This window comes from Vavraia culicis (genome assembly GCF_000192795.1).
Source record: "Vavraia culicis subsp. floridensis unplaced genomic scaffold supercont1.14, whole genome shotgun sequence".
Lineage (NCBI taxonomy): Eukaryota > Fungi > Microsporidia > Pleistophoridae > Vavraia > Vavraia culicis.
Window position 1 is genome coordinate 85,383 of NW_007360617.1, and position 17,979 is coordinate 103,361.

At 41.4% G+C, this 17,979-nt stretch overlaps 9 protein-coding genes and 1 non-coding gene across 10 annotated transcripts; 7 read left to right on the forward strand and 3 right to left on the reverse strand.

Moving 5' to 3' along the window:
* Window positions 1–562: 562 nt before the first annotated feature.
* Window positions 563–1,453, reverse strand: VCUG_01034 (uncharacterized protein; the record flags this gene model as incomplete). Its single annotated transcript, XM_008075863.1, has 1 exon — window positions 563–1,453. The coding sequence occupies one exon, from the start codon at window positions 1,451–1,453 to the stop codon at window positions 563–565; it is 891 nt and encodes a 296-aa protein (XP_008074054.1).
* A 1,126-nt stretch (window positions 1,454–2,579) lies between these two features.
* Window positions 2,580–4,449, forward strand: VCUG_01035 (tRNA pseudouridine synthase A; the record flags this gene model as incomplete). The annotated part of the gene is made up of 1 exon (XM_008075864.1): window positions 2,580–4,449. One exon carries the CDS (start codon window positions 2,580–2,582, stop codon window positions 3,561–3,563), a length of 984 nt encoding a protein of 327 aa, XP_008074055.1. The 3' UTR covers window positions 3,564–4,449.
* Window positions 4,450–6,166: 1,717 nt separating this feature from the next.
* On the reverse strand, window positions 6,167–6,784 carry VCUG_01036 (uncharacterized protein; the record flags this gene model as incomplete). Its single annotated transcript, XM_008075865.1, has 1 exon — window positions 6,167–6,784. One exon carries the CDS (start codon window positions 6,782–6,784, stop codon window positions 6,167–6,169), a length of 618 nt encoding a protein of 205 aa, XP_008074056.1.
* A 1,989-nt stretch (window positions 6,785–8,773) lies between these two features.
* VCUG_02805 lies at window positions 8,774–8,855 on the forward strand. The gene has a single exon. It is a non-coding gene; the product is annotated as a tRNA-Leu (tRNA).
* A 79-nt stretch (window positions 8,856–8,934) lies between these two features.
* Window positions 8,935–9,168, reverse strand: VCUG_01037 (uncharacterized protein; the record flags this gene model as incomplete). The annotated part of the gene is made up of 1 exon (XM_008075866.1): window positions 8,935–9,168. The coding sequence occupies one exon, from the start codon at window positions 9,166–9,168 to the stop codon at window positions 8,935–8,937; it is 234 nt and encodes a 77-aa protein (XP_008074057.1).
* Window positions 9,169–9,714: 546 nt separating this feature from the next.
* VCUG_01038 (uncharacterized protein) lies at window positions 9,715–11,672 on the forward strand (the record flags this gene model as incomplete). The annotated part of the gene is made up of 1 exon (XM_008075867.1): window positions 9,715–11,672. One exon carries the CDS (start codon window positions 9,715–9,717, stop codon window positions 11,491–11,493), a length of 1,779 nt encoding a protein of 592 aa, XP_008074058.1. The 3' UTR covers window positions 11,494–11,672.
* An 805-nt stretch (window positions 11,673–12,477) lies between these two features.
* VCUG_01039 (uncharacterized protein) lies at window positions 12,478–14,277 on the forward strand (the record flags this gene model as incomplete). The annotated part of the gene is made up of 1 exon (XM_008075868.1): window positions 12,478–14,277. Exon 1 carries the CDS (start codon window positions 12,601–12,603, stop codon window positions 14,275–14,277), a length of 1,677 nt encoding a protein of 558 aa, XP_008074059.1. The 5' UTR covers window positions 12,478–12,600.
* A 1,247-nt stretch (window positions 14,278–15,524) lies between these two features.
* On the forward strand, window positions 15,525–17,348 carry VCUG_01040 (uncharacterized protein; the record flags this gene model as incomplete). Its single annotated transcript, XM_008075869.1, has 1 exon — window positions 15,525–17,348. One exon carries the CDS (start codon window positions 15,525–15,527, stop codon window positions 17,346–17,348), a length of 1,824 nt encoding a protein of 607 aa, XP_008074060.1.
* A 187-nt stretch (window positions 17,349–17,535) lies between these two features.
* On the forward strand, window positions 17,536–17,748 carry VCUG_01041 (uncharacterized protein; the record flags this gene model as incomplete). The annotated part of the gene is made up of 1 exon (XM_008075870.1): window positions 17,536–17,748. The coding sequence occupies one exon, from the start codon at window positions 17,536–17,538 to the stop codon at window positions 17,746–17,748; it is 213 nt and encodes a 70-aa protein (XP_008074061.1).
* On the forward strand, window positions 17,723–17,944 carry VCUG_01042 (uncharacterized protein; the record flags this gene model as incomplete). The annotated part of the gene is made up of 1 exon (XM_008075871.1): window positions 17,723–17,944. The coding sequence occupies one exon, from the start codon at window positions 17,723–17,725 to the stop codon at window positions 17,942–17,944; it is 222 nt and encodes a 73-aa protein (XP_008074062.1).
* Between the last annotated feature and the right edge of the window lie 35 nt (window positions 17,945–17,979).

Sequence of the window (17,979 nt, forward strand, 5' to 3'; positions counted from 1 at the left end):
TTGTTCTAAATACGTTTTAATTAACAACAGTTGCCGATGTAGGAGAAGAATCGTTTAATTTTCATATGGAAATGGACAAACGTATTTTAGCGAAAAAAAAGGAATTCACATATGAAGGTGCATTCCTTAAATGGTAAACCTAGAAATACTGTAAATTAATACAAGAGGACACGGTTGCACGGCACTACTGCGATATTGGGGAAAGCACTGCGGTTTAACACAACGAGATTTGCTAGCGCTGATAAAAGTTGAACGTTTTTACCGTGGAACATTCTGTACACACCTAATCGCTACGGGATAAAACCAAATGAGCACCGATACGGCGGTTGAACGCAAAATTTCATACAAAATCGTTAAGATAGGAGTAATCGTTCCGTAGGATGCAAAGACCACCAAGCGTGCACATTCAAATGGCTGTGCGCAATGACGTATAAATTTGTGGTCCAAGCATTACATGGCACAAAACGGATACCAAGCCACTGCACGCTTGAACACGGTTCCTCTATTCCAAAGGTAGCACTGCACAGTGCGTGCGATAAGCAACACAAGAACGAAAGAATGGTCAAGCAATCACTTTAACTATCTTCTCGACCAGCTCTTCCAAACGGCGCCATTTAATAATAAGGATGGCCGTGGTGCAGTAGACCACCTGCAGCAGAAAAAAAAGATTGCAAAACACGCCTTCATTCATAGGACCAGTAAGCATTAAAAGGTAATTTAGCAGCGTCATATTCATTTTGTCACTTCGGAAATAGCTTGGTTTGAGAAACGTGCCATCGTATCCCGGCATCCTGTGCCTTGGGCAATGATAAAAGCCCAAAATTTGTGGCAAGGATACTGCAAAATTCAGAATTTGCAGACCATAGAACAGCAAAATCAGCCTCTGTTCCAAGAAAATAATGAGATAGCCCGCAAAAAACAGATACGCATTTCCTATGAAAACTTTGCTTGGATAGGCGTTCAAATAGAGAAGAGGCATCGAACTGCTCAGAAAAAGAGTTACAAGAAGCTTATCAACGTTATTAAGCGTTGTTAATGACAGCATTATTATGATCACCTGCCCAATTTCTACGCCATTGATGCCGCTCAATATATTTATGCAGTTACACGAAAACACAGTTATCACAATTCTGTACAGAACGTATGCAACACTCATCTCATTCAATTTCATATCGTTGCATGCCAATAGCATCGGAAAAATAATTTTTTCTTTCCATGGCATCTCTATAATGTCGTCTAGCACGGCTATGTAAAACGCTACAACCAGTCTACTGTCCAGTTTATTGAGAACACCCAGGTGGAGCAGGAAAGATACGAGGGGGGCAATACCGGCACCCTCGGGTATTTTCTTACAGCCATTCTTGTGCATGTCCATACCTGTGAAGTTTAGCATGGAAACTGCCTTTATCAGGATAAGCGACAGCACAGACGAAGTGATGATGTACGTGTACATGGTATAACAAGGATAAAATTTTTTAATTCGTAGTATTTTTTGCTCAGGATGGTGTTAAATGCTTGGGCAAGGAGTGCCGTGTTGTAAATCGTTTACCTGAATGTTCGAGGTGCTATGACATTGGCAATCATGTCCAGGTATGTAGCACACGTTATTATATCTTTGTTGAGAGACTGTGAACTAAAATGGCGATACTGTCAGAATAAGATGTTTGACATGTTGGAAAATTGGTAATATTCGGGGATCAGATGGTTTGCCTGTCAGTACTTATGCTTTTCATAATGGATCATCTGTTCAACACCGTAGCTGCGTAGTTTAGAACTGCTGTCCGCTCACATCTTCGTATGATAGTGCCTTTTTCATATTTTTTTAGAACATGTTTTTATTTCTTTACCAGCGTCATTACCTAATCAAACACGTCTTTCTGACTCGCTGTGGTCTGCCAACCCCATACCTCTGGCGTATTTGTTTCATGGTCCGAAATAAAACCTCGTTTATCATAATTCTCTATGATCAGGCCCTGTATCACGTACAGCAGCCGTAGATTTATTGCGGGTAGCTGCCATCTCGCAACAGACCTGGATATTAAAATCTTTTTTGTTGTTGTAATTCACCAATTAATGAATCTGCCTTGTTTCTTCATTGCAAGAAAGCGTTTGCATCGTGTTGCTACATCCTTTATGGATGGTAAACGTGTAGTGTGCCCTATTTTATACTCCCATACCGGATTTAATACCATTTATAACTGAACATTGAGGTGAGAGGTGATAATCAAACAGATCCGCGAGGAAAGGGATAATCAAACAGACTTGCAAAAAATAATTAAATACCACACATTACCACTACTCCGTAGGCTTGCTGGTAGTATAAGTGAATTACATTGTCTTGTACCGTTGAGTAACTGTGCATGCGATCCCTTACGGTGCAAGAGCCTGCTTGTCAACCACCATAAAGGGCTTTAACGCGGGAGTGTACGTAAATAAAGGTAGGATAATTATTGAATAGTTGTGTTTGGACTAAGATATGCCACCATTTCTCTATATTATGGGGCTGAACATTCGCATGGAGTGGTTTTCTGTTCCACTAATCCTTCATGAAATAAATCAAATTCCTCTGTCCCCCAGCGATGAAGCTCTTGTTAAAAATTGCATATGATGGCAGGAAGTACCATGGACTGATCGACCAGCCCGAACAAAACACCGTATATTCACAGATCAGGTCTGCTATGCATCGCCTGAAACTGCCACACAGTATCAAAATAGAATGTAGCGGTCGCACGGATAAAGGTGTATCGGCTGCCAACATGGTCTTATCACTTCCAATCGACAAGCTTGGCAGCTATGATGTAATGTTCAACAATGTTTTACCCGATGACATTAAGGTAAAGGAGTATGCCATCATAAACAGCGATTTTTCAGCGCGTTTTGATTGCACGCGCAGAGTTTACCGGTATTTTTTTCATTGCGAGAATGTGGACGAATATGAAAGAGCCGGAAAAGCTTTGAAGGAGGGATTGAACAGTGGTAAATTTCACATCAGGGATTTTTGTACCAAATCAGTTGAGAGGAATTTTATAAAGAAAATGAAGAAACAAAGCTTGAGCAGGATGAATGATGGCGATGTGGTGAGTAACACAAGGTGCAAGGAATGGATAGAAGGCTCGAAACGTTTAAAATGTGATAAAATGGATCTCATGCATACCAAGGAATTACCTGATGGTCGAGTTTCGACCACAATAACCGAACACTACGCTGAAAGTGTGAGCAATATGTGCTCATCGGTTGATGATCAGCCTGCTACGCAGTTTGATCAGAGCTTTTATGACAGAAACATTGATTACCTGAAATTTGAAAAATTGAACGAAATCTATTACATGGAAATAGCCAGCAAATCGTTTTTGCACAACCAAATAAGACGCATGTTCTATTTCATAAAGAAGAACGTAGGAAAGAAGGAGGTTATTTTTTACGAAGGATTGGCAGAACCGGAGTATTTGGTGTTTTATCAAGCGCACTACGATAAGGAAATTGAATGGAAGAAAAGCCGGAAAGACAACTTAATTTTGTATGAAATAGAGAAGGAAAAGCATAAGATGATGTTTTTTGAGTGACAGTGTGTATGAATTGAATATTTTTGAAAATCTAACCAGTGCAAGAATTGAAGCTAGCATGAGATTGCTTAATTAGTTATATTATTTTTTAATGACATCTTACCTCCTGTGGTACAGCCATATTTCAACTTCTAATAAAACTCGAGCAATCCTACGGGAGAGCTGTATAGGCCTTCATTGAAGAGATTTCGTAACCGATGCAAAGCATAGGAAGGATATGGTACCAAATTGCAATATAAAGGATGCGTGAATGTCACGTTATACTTCATAAATTCTAACAATGCAACATACCCTAACAGGAATATCTGATTTTTCTTGCCACTAGGTATACAAACCATCTGAACTACGAATAGATGATTGTGTCAACAAAGAAATAGGACCTGGAATTGTTGTTGTTACGATACCTTAAACACTCCATCGTTTCAACAGAGATCACCTCGATCATTTTATGTCATTAAGTAAAGTTTGGATACGTTGAGCCATAATGAATCCAGCGATTCATGGGTACTTACATAAATTAAGATATTTTGATATCGACAATTCTATAAAACTGTTTATCGCAGACTAACACTCATAAAAAATGCTTTTAGACCACGATAGATCGATGTTATCAAAACATTGCCTCTATCCAATCATAGACTGACACTCGAGCTAAAAATTGGATCATAGTATCAATACCAGATATCGTATTCCTTGTAATAATGATGTTTAGATGCTAAAAAGCAGGTTATTAAATGAATTACATCACCAAAAAGCAAATTAAATTACGGTATTAGGTAGAAAACTACAGAATCGATGATTCCATTCATGTTTTATCCACAAAGTTAACCAAATTTAATGTTTAGAACTATGTGGAGTATTAAAGACGATTTTCAGAAAAAGATAGACTTAGAGAAGGCCTGCTTAGCTCTCTCGCCAGAATACATCGAAGGGCTTGATTTTCTGGGAGACAAGTGTAGGATTGATCAATGCGGGCATTTTCCGCTCGTAATTTTCTCTTTTTTATCCACTTTATAATTAAAATAGTTGCTAAGACAACCAATACGAAACAGCAATAAGTGGTTATTATGATGGCAATAAGCTCACTTAAATCGTACTTTGGTGAATAAGTAGTTGTGCCAAGCCTAATGGCATTCTGTTCGTTATCGACAGAAGGCGCTTTCGGTGTTAGTACTGGAAGTTCCGTTGAATTTTTGAACTGTTCAGATGCAATGTCAGACATAGTAACGACCATCACCAAAAATATTATTTTATAACTTTGAATCAGAATGATCTGCAAAGACTTTTTTGACAGATGTCAGTTTTTAAAGCAAATAAATGTTTAGGGACTTTTTCCAAATACTGACCAAGAAACAAACATGTGAAACCATAGTATAGATGTATAAATATCTCGTAATCCAAATTATTATTCATAATTATGTTTGATATGTTATAATTTGGTTAATTACACATTTGTTTCGATGTCGCTTTTACTAATTTTTCAAGTCAGAATAGACGAGCTGTCAAACTTTATTTTATTTATGGAATATTTCCGTAAAAAATATCAACAGAAACTCCAAAAAATTTTCGTAGAGGATGACAGTCGGCATGCTGTGCGATTTTTGGGACAGTAAAAATTTGCCAATGAAGATTCATACAGTATTTTAAAGAACATTTAACTATAAGAAATAAATTCGTGAATGTTCTTGTCGGAGTTTCTCTTAATTTAGCATACTTTAATGTCATTTAATAGTCTTCCCAAAAGATCAGTTTAAATTCTTATATTTGGTTCAGAATACAGCGAAATAGCTACTTATTATCATACTGATTCTGTTAAGAAATTCACAACTTTTTACTTAACACTATGGATGCTATCCTGTTTTTCAAAAACGGGTTTATGAATGGATAGAAGATCAAAACAGCATTTTGAATGTCACATCAACAGCAATTTAATCCTTTCCATAAGCTGTTCTACGATTACAGACACTGTGAAATGTCCTTCCATCGATCAGGTCTGCAGCTATGCCTGTTGTGGCCGTTGCAATGACCGCCTTGTTTGTCCCTTTGAGATAGCTGATGAGTGCACGGTAGACAAATGTCTTTCCCGATCCAGCTGGACCATCTAGGTACAGTAGCCTGCCTCTGTTCTCAGTAACAGATGCTATTATTTCGTTGAACGCAGTCCTTTGTTCATGATTGAACATCTGTATCAGTGCATCTTCTCTGTAATGTCATTTATTTGAACAACGAAATAGCAATAATTTGATAATCCATAGCTTTCTTGAAAAGACCACAGATAGCGTGTTGTATCATTTGATCTATAAACTAATGATATAGCAATGATAACAGCCAAACTTATCAAGTACATGCATTTCAATATGAAGATAATTTATTTAATGTTTACGATATGCCCTTTTTCTTTTAGTACTTAATATTTTGTTATTTGTCATCCAGCTAAAAACATTGATGCTCATCAATACGTATTAAGGTATAATTTGGTACAATCATCCATGGCAACCAACAGATTATTGCATTTAAACAGTGTCATCCTGGTAAATATTATTTGCATCAAAATATATAAAACATTTTGCTAAGCTATACATTTAATAATTACGCATATGGAATCATACACAGCATCCAACCACTTTACCAACTATTTCATTAACCTTTCGTATAAACCTGTACATAAGTGGTTCCTTCATCAATTTACAATTACAGTGCTCATCAAATTTATCATTTCCAGCTGTTGCTGTTTGTACATTATCAGCGCTTTGTACCGAATACGCTTCTTTTACCAGAGCATCTAAATCAGAATAAGTATCAGAACAGCACCTATCCCTAATCACAGTCTTACATTCTTTACCCTTCTGCTTTATTTTTTCCTTCATGTTTCTTATGAAGGTGCAGTATCCACTCTCATTTTCGAACGGATCGGGTGGTGGCCTACCTTCTTTCTTGTTCTTCTCTGCCACCCTCTTCATTTTTATCTGGTGTGCAAATCCACGCAGATTTAGCCATTGCACACCTGTTAGCCGGGGTGTCGGCACCTTCCGAGCAAATTTGTTTATGTCGAGTTCCTGCTCGCACCCCGACTCTTCCTTCTCCTTCGTGGCCTCAAGGCATGCCACAGAAGGCTCTTTTACGGTCAACATGTTGTTGCCCGTTACCGGTACAACTGTTTGCAGTGCCGGTTTATCGGCCGACATCTGCTCAAACATTCTTATTAAATCTTTAACACACATGATCCCTTCCTCTTTCGAATCATATTTATACTTTTCAAGTTTGTTTGCTTCCTTAATTACTCAATCCACTTATCGTACTTTATTTGCATTTTGTTTGCATGCCTTCCTTAAAAGAAACAATTGAGATTTAGACAGCTTATTCTCTGTGAAACACGTTAATACGCATCTTCAACACTTTCAAATATTATGTATTGTTCATATCATGCGTGATCAATCGTTAATATCCTGATAAATAACACTATTCCTACTTTTGATAGGCATTTTGTATTATCAGTGATGTGCCATCTATTTTTAGTATTCCTGCTATTTTTACTATCAGCACCAGCAATGCACCTTAAACATTTCTATCATCTCAAAGTACATCATTTACTCTTCTGTAAACTCAGCGGCATACACATACAACGATAATTTGTAGTTATGCTTTAATTTAATCACAGACTGAAACACCAAGCTCAAAAAAAATTTACTTGAGACACGGACCGACACAGAAACATCTGATGGAATACAAAAGACCAAGAGAATCATTCTTGTGGCAAATAAAGAATTTAATGTCATCAAACGGATGAGATAAATGAACACGTTTTTGATAAAAATGCTACCGTGTAAAGATGACGGCCATAATTGCAATGAATACGATCTGCCTGCAGCAACAGCACGGTCAGTGCTTGCAATAGCACCCTACAAATAAAGTTATACAACGAGTTAAATCGTAGTTTAAAAGTTACACCGGTGTATCAGTGCTAAAAATGGCAGTTGATACCACGCACTCCCTATTTTTTAGAAAGTGTGATCACTGCTGGATAAGGCACCGGTACGTTGACCAAGTTTCTATTTTTTGGTAAAAAAAGAGTATCTGTGCCCCAACACGCTATGTTAGAGCACTACAGTACGATAAAGCTGTACGGTGCACCCCACCAACATTCGTACCATTTGTAGTAAATTAACAAAAAGAACGCATAAGAAAAACGGAGTTGTTGCGTGGAAGGTAGCAGGTAAATTATTTTTAGTGTAAAAAGTATGAGAAAAGCACATTTGTTAAATCAACAGTGAAATGTACAAAATGAGGGATTGGTTCGTGGTTAAACAAAAGCATGCACATTCACATAAAGAACGCACACAAGCAGCAGCTACTTACCGTATCGATGCGTTTAAAGTGCATGCACACGAAAACGTGATTGCTGACCCCAAAAACGGTCAGGCCTGGCAGACCAGATGGGTGTGTCTGGTGCGTGGAGAATAAACTAACGTACTTTACGTGAAGAGAAAACGAATTAACGCACCAACACAGTTTTAAATTGATATCGAGCCCGTGCTAAAAAACGTAAATGAGCAAGAGCAACCAAAATTTTGGAACAAATAAATTGCACAGACTGACAATCCAACATTCCTTACGTTCTGCACACAGCAATAACGACTCATCTATAAAACGTTTTGTGTTAGATCAGCACACATTATAAAAACAAACGATCAAACAAACAGAAATGACACTCATGCCCAAAGAACGTGAGTATTCCGTGACAGATTACCTTCTTTATTTCGTTATCCTGTTTGCTATTCTAATTGTTATGTACCTGCATATGCTCATCAAGAACTTTTTTTATAAGAAGGCGAGAGGCAAGGGAATTAATCTGTGAGTGTGGATTTGTAGCACGCACATTGCAGATGAACCGGCTGAATTAAAGACTATTATTTTGATAACACGGTGTGATAGCAGTGTTTTAAATGGTTGGGCTATTATGACGTGCATGTTTTTGTGTTACGCGTGCAAACCAATTTATTACCATTGCTGGCAGTGTATTAACTGATAATGACCAAGGAGCCTTTGTACAGCACCTCCACACTTCTTTTGAAGTCTTTCTCTTTCACCGAAGAAAACGCACAAAAAATATTTGTGAAGAGTACAAAGACGTGCAAGCAACCGTAATAGCACCACAGTCTGTGTTTGATACACTTTTAAGTTTTTAACTACAATTATCGCCAGCTTTTCAAGGTGTGATGGCCGAGCGGTCTAAGGCGCTGGAATTAGGCTCCAGTCTTCTCGAAGGCGGGGGTTCGAATCCCCCTCACACTACGTTTTTCACGTAACCAAGTGGTGCCAGCGCACCACAAGAGCCAATCTCAGCACATATCCGTTTTATTAAACAAATCTTTTATCCACCGCGCAGCGCCAGCACCATCTGTATCACACACCCATCGTTAACATTGTAGTCGCTCAGCACCTTTCCATCCTCCGTCAATATTTTTCCCGAATAGATCAGTCTCTGCTGTTCCGGTGGTATTGTCTCCAACATTTCTATCTGCTGCTTCAGCGATAGTACGGTAGCACTGTCTTCAATTTCTATCTGCTTTTCTACGCCTATGAGCGATTTGATCTTTATGTTCATTTCGGTGGGGGTGCGGTGGTTGAACGTGTTTTGTGGGGATAGAAGGAACAAATTACGTTTTATACCCGGTAGGGTATGTAAATTGTAATAAATTTATTTTATTGTTGGTAGTTTCAGTAAATCGTCTTCATTTCATACAATTGCCGGTTCATGCCTACCACCGTAATTTTCACTTATCTTGCACCGCGCACCTCTCCTCAAATAACTACGGCTTTCATCGCAAGGTAGAACATGCCATAACTCACGAGAACAATCAATATTTTGGTAGCAAATTACACATTACCAGCTATTTACGCTGCTATTTGCCCTCAACCACCACGCATACGATCATTTTCGCAATGGAACTGATTTATTTGAAGCAACATTAATTGTTGTGCTGGGATTACTCACCTTTCCCTACGCTTGCAGTCCTCGGTACACCCCCCGCTATTCCGTAGCATAATTAATGTTTTGATGGAACACCAAATTTAACTTACGGCCGTGCCAACAGGTACGTGGTACACGGCGTACCACATCCTAAAATTCAATTTCTGTACCACACCCCCCATGCTAAGAAACTACTTGAAGGGCCTTCTAGCCTACCCGTTCACGAGCAACGAAGAGGTAGAGCAGGCTCTCTCACCGTACCTCACACACATAAACATAGAGTTGGGAGAGAAGGATGAGTCTCTGCCGCTGGATACGCCGGTATCGCTCCATCCAAAACGGTACACCGTGGTAAAGAAGGAAGCATTGAACGATAATTGTGCTGTAGAGGAGCAGATGAGCGATGATATGGTGGTGGTTGACGGTCCTTACACGGACATAAAAGTAGAAAACATTGATTTGCATGTTGATGGACATACTCTGCTTAAGGATGGCGTGTTGTGTCTGAGACGCGGGGTTGTGTACGGACTGGTCGGCACTAACGGAGTGGGTAAGAGCACGCTGTTGAGGTGGCTGAAGAATAGGGGGGTGACGAGCACGTACTTGGTACGACAGGAGAGCGGATTTATAGGTAAGCACGCGCGTAGCACGTTCAGCGCCGATAATCGTTGTGGTAATCGCCTTGACAGCACGCATGATGATGGCGTGCACGATATCACCGTGAAAGAGTACTTGAGCGAGTACGACGAGCGCGAAGTAACCAAAATGCTGGTGCGCTTCGGTTTCAAGGACCACTCGCAACGTGTAAACGAGCTGAGCGGTGGCTGGCAAAAGAAACTAACACTGTTAAAGGCACTGCTATCACCAACCAACCTGCTACTGCTGGACGAACCTACAAACATGCTTGACCTGCCATCCATCCATTTTCTTGAAAACGCACTGGCCAAGACCAACAAGACCGTGCTCGTGGTATCGCACGACATAGCGTTCCTCAACAGCACGTGCCAATTCATAATTAGAATGAAAGACGGTCTTAAGGTGTACAAGGGCAGCTACGATGAGTATGTGCGGTTGGCGGACATTGAGAGGAGGAATGCGGAGAGGGAGTATGAGAAGGGGGAGGATGCACGGAAAAGGATACAGGTGTTTGTGGATAGGTTCAGGTGTAATGCTAAGCGTGCTGGGATGGTGCAGAGTAGGATTAAGATGATGGAACGGATGGATAGGGTGCAGCTTGAGGAGGTCGACAGGGACGTATCTTTTGGGATAGGTGGCGGTATGAGAGGTGAGATTGTGAGGATCGAGGGAGTTGACGTGAGTTACAATGATGGAGGGGATGCGTACGATAAAAATAGCAATGCGTGCTGCAAGTCTGAAGAGGAGCAACGTGTCATTCTAAAAAACCTGAACATGATAATCAGGGGAGATTCAAAAATTCTTGTGGTAGGTCCGAACGGTGCAGGTAAATCAACACTGCTTAAAACCATCCTATCAAACACCAACGTATCTCGCATACCAAACCTTAAAATATCCTATTTTGCACAGCACCACCACCAAAACTTCTCGCCAACCGACCGCGTGCTGCCGTACCTCATCACAAGCACTCGTCAGCCCGAGCAGCTCATACGTTCCGTGCTATCGTCCCTCAACCTCAAAAAAGATTACCAGTTCATATCATCGCTCTCCGGTGGTCAAAAAACCCGGTTAATGCTGGCTAAGATAAGCCTAGACAACCCTGATCTGCTGCTGCTTGATGAGCCCACGAATCACCTCGATATTAGCAGCATTGTTGCACTTAGGAATGCTGTACGGGAGTACAAGGGTGCTGTTGTGTGTGTCAGTCATGATTTGTGGTTCGTGAATGGTCTTTTTGCGGATTTGTACGTTGTGGATGGGTCTGTCAGGTACTTTAGGGGTACGGTTGATGAGTACAAGAGGGGGTTGTGGAGCGTGGAGTAGTAGAGGTTAGATGCGGGCAAAGGAGAGTGGTTAGGGTTAGATGCGGGCAAAGGAGAGTGTTTAGGGTTAGATGCAGGGATAATCAAGAGCGCATCGTTGTGATACGAAAGGATGAACAGCTACGCAAAGATGATAAGTGCTAAATTAATAAAAATGAGTAGAACAATAAATAAATGGTGAACAATGTTCAAATTACCGTTCATACTTCACGTACATGTGCACTACGAACGATATGCCCATTATCAAGGAATGCTTCATTTCCAGGATATGATCAACAACGCTTAAATACGTACCATGACCGGTAACAGGCAATGCAACACATCGTAAACATTGTTAGGTGTAACCGCAGTTCAAAGTGGCATTTCCTACTTACCTGAAAGAAATGAATTGCTAAACATTCTTAGCTTTTACCGGATTGCAACAGCAGCATCAAACTGCTGTTCATCACCAGAACCGGTACTTAAAAGAACGTAACCACTCATCAACGAGTTTATGATTGTTGTATTATACGGCAGTTTCAGTGATCTAAAACACGTGCTGTAACAATGCTATTATTTCTTTTCTTGCTGTAGTGATCTGCTCTAATTATAGATAGGTGCAGTTTGCATGTCTTATGTAAATTTAGTACATTTTGTGTTGAAAGAGTGGTGTAGCTTGGTACGTTAATCTAAGCTATCTATTAAAGGGCATACGGCTCATTGCAACGTACTTGATCAGAAAAGCGTTGTACTACGTGGGTATATCCCTTGTTGATACAATTACCTCATTAATATTTTCACTCATTAATATTTTCACTCCTTAATATTTTCACTCCTTAATATTTCCACTCCTTAATATTTTCACTCATTAATATTTTCACTCATTAATATTTTCACTCCTTAATATTTTCACTCCTTAATATTTTCACTCCTTAATATTTTCACTCCTTAATATTTTCACTCCTTAATATTTTCACTCCTTAATATTTTCACTCATTATTCCCCAATCCTATTCTTCATTCCAAATGTTCAACCCCCCTAATAAACATCTCATCACAAATCCTAAACACAAGTATCATTCAAACAATGTTTCACTACTCGATTAAAAAGAGATACACCTCACAAAAACATGTTGATCTACATTCTTATGACCTACCAATCACCGCTCTCCCTATCACCGCTCTCCCATCCCAGCAAATACCTATCACTTACGAACAACGTACCCGCATTCACCGACTGTGCATATCCCATAGAACTAACCGAACACAAGGGAATAACACTCGCTAACAATCAGCTGTGTGTAAACGGTGAGAGCATAACGATCCATTGCACCGATAAGAACGTAACAGATTTTAAAGTGGAGAACTCGAATAAGTACGTAATGCTAAAGAACAATGGGAAATGCTTAACGATTGTTAAGATGATTGATCAGTACTTGCCGATATTAGATGAGTGTAGCTTTCTGGATTCGCAGCTGTTTGTGGTGGGTGATGGCACCATGTGTGAGAGTGAAGGGCGCAGGTTATCTGAGCCGGTGATTACCTATGGAAGCGGTAAGGGAGTGCAGTACTACGAAGATGGAGGATTAACGGTTGATTGTGATAATTTGGATGAGGCGATGAAAGAGAGGTATAAAGATAGGTGTAAGGTTGCTGGTGAGGGTGGTGAGAAGGTTGTTATGCCTAGTGGGAGTGATATGCCAAGCGGAGGTGCTATGCCAAGCGGTGTTGCTATGCCAAGCGGAGGTGCTATGCCAAGCGGTGTTGCTATGCCAAGCGGTGTTGCTATGCCAAGCGGAGGTGCTATGCCAAGCGGAGGTGCTATGCCAAGCGGTGTTGCTATGCCAAGCGGAGGTGCTATGCCAAGCGGTGTTGCTATGCCAAGCGGAGGTGCTATGCTAAGCGGTGTTGCTACGCCTGGTACCACAGGTGGTAGCACGCCCGCTAACATTAATAATACTGGCAATGCGACTGGTGGCACTGCTACCAACAATACAGGAAGTGCTAATACAAGTGGTACTACCACTGTTCCTGTTACTGCTCCCAACACCCCCACAGCACCTCAGAGTGCACCATCCCTTCCACCCGTACAACCTTCGCCTTACACGCAATTACTGCCAGTTCAACCAACAGCAACGGTTACCCTATCACCAATTAATACTCCCTCCTTTACCAGACCAGTTCAAGTACAGCAGAACAAACCTAACGAGTGCCTGTCACCGTGCGTATTTAGAATTGAAATGGGAGGAAGGGGCGTGTGCATTTGTTATAATGCTGGTGGTAATGGTGTGTCTGGAAATGGATCAGCGGTTGGTATGCCTGGTTTTGGCATTGCTAGTTCTGTTACTGGTCCATCCATGGCAGGGGGTGTCAATACTCCTGCAGCAGGCCCATCCATGGCAGGGGGTGTCAATACTCCTACAACTGGTGCATCCATGGCAGGAGGTGTCAATACTCCTACAACTGGTGCATCCACAGCAGGCAGTGTCAATACTCCTACAGCAGCACAACCAAGCAGTCCTGCCATATCTTATCCCGCGGCACCAACCAATCCCACCCCTTCACTACCCTTTCAACTGCCTTTCACACCCTCAAACACAAACATCCAGCCATTCAAAATACCAACGATCTACTTAGACGACGAAACATTCAAATCCCTGAAAATGAGTGCGCCATCCCAGCCCTTCCACATGCAATGCTGTTCCACCATGGCATGTCCGTGCATACCAATTATTAACGTGTATCCTATCATCAATTTGGACGTTGAAGGACTGTTTAGAAAGTTGAAAGATAGAATGAAGCAGTAGATGTGGTAAATATTATGATATGATGATTTTTATGCAACTTTTTACTGTTTATATACTTTAGTGTTCTTATGCGTTTATGCACTGTGATTATGCATATAAAGGTTACTTCATATCAATCAGCTACGCTTCAACTTTTTATCATTTTTAATCACACTTTCATCTCAGCTCTAAATTCGTTTTACCAATCAATGCATTCCTTCTTAAATCCATACCAATTAATTCTCTCCCGTCTCATTCATATTTCTTGATCCAACAGTCATAACACGTATTTACAACATTACTCCATAAATTATGCATTAATTCGCCCAACCCTGGCAATGAGCCGTAAGAGCAAAACAGCCGATAACAAATCAAAAAATGGTAAGGATGCGTCCATAAGCACAGTTACGGCTGCCCTTGATGAGCTAGCACTTGGCAACCATGATAGCCGTGCTGTTACTAATACTGGCACTGTGAATGATGGCGATGAGAGGACTAACGGTAGGAATGCCGGGGCTAGCACTGATGCTAGCAGCGGGGTTGGTGCCAAGGACAGTACCAGTGCCAAGAATGGTGCCAAGGCTAACATTAACATGATAGAACACCTCAAGCATCGTCTATCAATCCTAAAAGCATCGCTTCCCAATCTCAAAGCATCCTCAACAACAGCCCGTCCAATCTCGCATTCCCCCTTCAAACTGCTGCTCAACTCAAACACGTACAAACAATCGGACAGAATACGCGTAACAGGCAAGCACAGCGTACAGATGAAGATTAGCAAGGTGAAGGGAAATGTGGTGGAATGTGATGGTGATTGTATGATGGATGGGTTGTTGAAGGTTGATGATGAGAGATATAGAATGAGAAAAAGGGTGATTGGTGAGATTGAGAGGGTTGTTGGTGAGGGGTTGATGGGGTGTGTGGATGTGTGTGGGGATGGGGTTGATGTTTATGGGGATGGGTGGATTAACTGTGATGAGGGAAAGGATGAAAATGAGGGTGAGGATGAAAATGAGGGTGAAAATAAGGGTGAGGATGAAAATGAGGGTGATGGTGAAAATGAGGGTGATGGTGAAAATAAGGGAGAGGATGAAAATAAGGGAAAGGATGAAAATGAGGGAGAGGATGAAAATGAGGGTGATGGTGAAAATAAGGGAGAGGATGAAAATGAGGGCGAAAATAAGGGTAAGGATGAAAATGAGGGTGAAAATAAGGGTGAGGTACATAACGAACAGCAGAATGGAAATAAAACTAATGAAAATACGATTATGCATGAACAAGTTAGCGATAAAAAAGCACGCTTACGCATAAAAAATGTACAAACCGATCACTCCCATCAGATGAACGCATCTCAGCGCAAAGCGCTCTCAATGTCCACAGCATCCCTAAAAATACTTGGTCCACCCGGTACAGGCAAAACGTACACCTTGGTACACATCATTAAGAAGCTGTTAAACGGTGGTGGGAGGGTGCTTGTGTGTGCTCCTAGCAATTTAGCATTGGATAATTTGAGGAAATGGTTCAGCGAGGATGAATGTGTTAGGATTGGTGGGAAGAGCAGGTTTAGGAATTATGAGGAGATTGTTGGGAAGGAAAGGGGTAGAAGGAATGGCGGTAAGATGGTACGAGGGGCCGGCGATAGAGGTAGGAGTGGTGATAGGGGGAGAGCAAGTGTAGGAAGGAGCAGAGTTATGAGTACCGGTAGAGAGGGCAAGAAAAATAGGGGAGGTAAAGGGAACAGAAGTAAGGAAGGCAGAAAAGATGAGGAGAGTAGAAGTAAGGAGGGCAGAAAAGATGGCGAGAGTAGAAGTAAGGAGGGCAGAAAAGATGTGGAGAGTAGAAGTAAGGAGGGCAGAAAAGATGGCGAGAGTAGAAGTAAGGAGGGCAGAAAAGATGGGGAGTGTAGAAGTAAGGAGGGCAGAAAAGATGGGGAGAGTAGAAGTAAGGAGGGCAGAAAAGATGGGGAGAGTAGAAGTAAAGAAAGCGTAAATAGCAAAGAAAGAAAATGCGCCACAATGACCAGGAAAGGTAACAAACACGGTAAGAGGAGCGTAAAAGAAGAGAATAATAAAAGAGTGGACTACGCCTTGCTTAAGAACTATGATCTGATATTTTCTACGCTGTACTCCCTGTACAAGATAAGAGATGTGTACGATACGGTGATTGTGGATGAGTGCTGTCAGGCAGATGAGGATGAGCTGATGATGGCGTTCTTTAAAGGAAGAAACGTTATTCTAGCGGGTGATCCCTATCAACTAGGACCTGTCGATGAGGAAAGAAGGGGTAGTGGTGGTAAGGAAAATGAAAAGGATGATGACCGTGCTAGTGAGGATGATGTTGACGATAGCACCACTGCTACTAGCCCTGCCACCAATACCGAAAAAGATGATCGTGGCGTAAAGGGTCGTACCGGTAAGGGTAGGAGGTACAAAACAATGGCACAGGTAAGAATGGAAATCAACAACTGCATGTTTAACAGGATTAGATTACCTACCGTTCTACTGAACGTACAGTACAGGATGCCTGCAAATTTGATAGATTTTTCTAACAGGTTCTTCTACAGGAGCATGCTACGCAGTGCACTGCCACTAACATTCAAATTCTTTGATCACAGCAACCTTCTGCTCATAAACACGGCAGGCAGAAACTTTCTGGAGCAAAAAGACGTAAGCATTATAAACGTGGAAGAGGGCAAGCTGGTGATGGCATTGCTGTCATTTATAGATCGTACGTACAACGTACGATCTATCGGTGTTATAACACCGTATGCTGCGCAAGCGCAGCATATAATGCGTAACATTGACATGAGCACGTTTCGTGCTCATGTGCACATCAGCACGGTAGACTCGTTTCAAGGGCAGGAGCGCGACATCGTGATCATTTCGATGGTACGCAGCAACTGGGAAAGGAATATTGGGTTTATGGATGACGTAAGGAGAATGAATGTGGCTATGACAAGGTGTAAAATGGGAATGGTGTTGGTTGGTGATCGGAGATGCTTTGAATGGGTGTTTTACCGCAGAATATTTGAGTTCTTCGAGCGAGGTGTTGTTTTAGGACCGGAGCAGTTCTATTCTCTGATTGAGCAGTAGGGTGGAGAGAAGAAGATGCGGAGTGTGTGCACTGAGGAGGTGTATGGATAGGTGCATACGCATTAACGGTACTCGTACTGCCGCTACGTACGCCAACACCAATCTTAGTACCGGTGCGTAATACCAACACATAACCAAGCACGCACGCAGCACCCCTCTTCACAATTTACATTCCCTCACCCCTCCCATGTTTGATCTGTACAAGTCATTCATCCGCAGACGAATAAAAGTAAAACTAAACGATAACTCATCAATAGAGGGTGACCTGATATCGATAGATGGCTATCTCAACCTAGCACTGCAGCATGTGCTTTTCTATGAGGAGGGCATTGCTGAACCTTTTGTTTTTATAAGTTGCTTGGTGAAGGGAAGCAATGTGGATTACATTGCGTTGCGATGATGGGGATGGGTGGCAAATGCGGGGAGTGTATGAGCAGAGGATGAGTTGTTGGTGTGGTAAGGGATGCGTATTGAGGATGGGTAGATGGCCTATTGGGCGGTGCAGCTGGGTTGAACTATCACATAAAAATGTGGGATGGTGCGTTAAAGGGTGCGTAGCTGTTGTTACCGTGTTAAAGTACTTTGTTCGCTGTTAACAATGCACAGTAATTCGTAGCTACCACGGATGTGC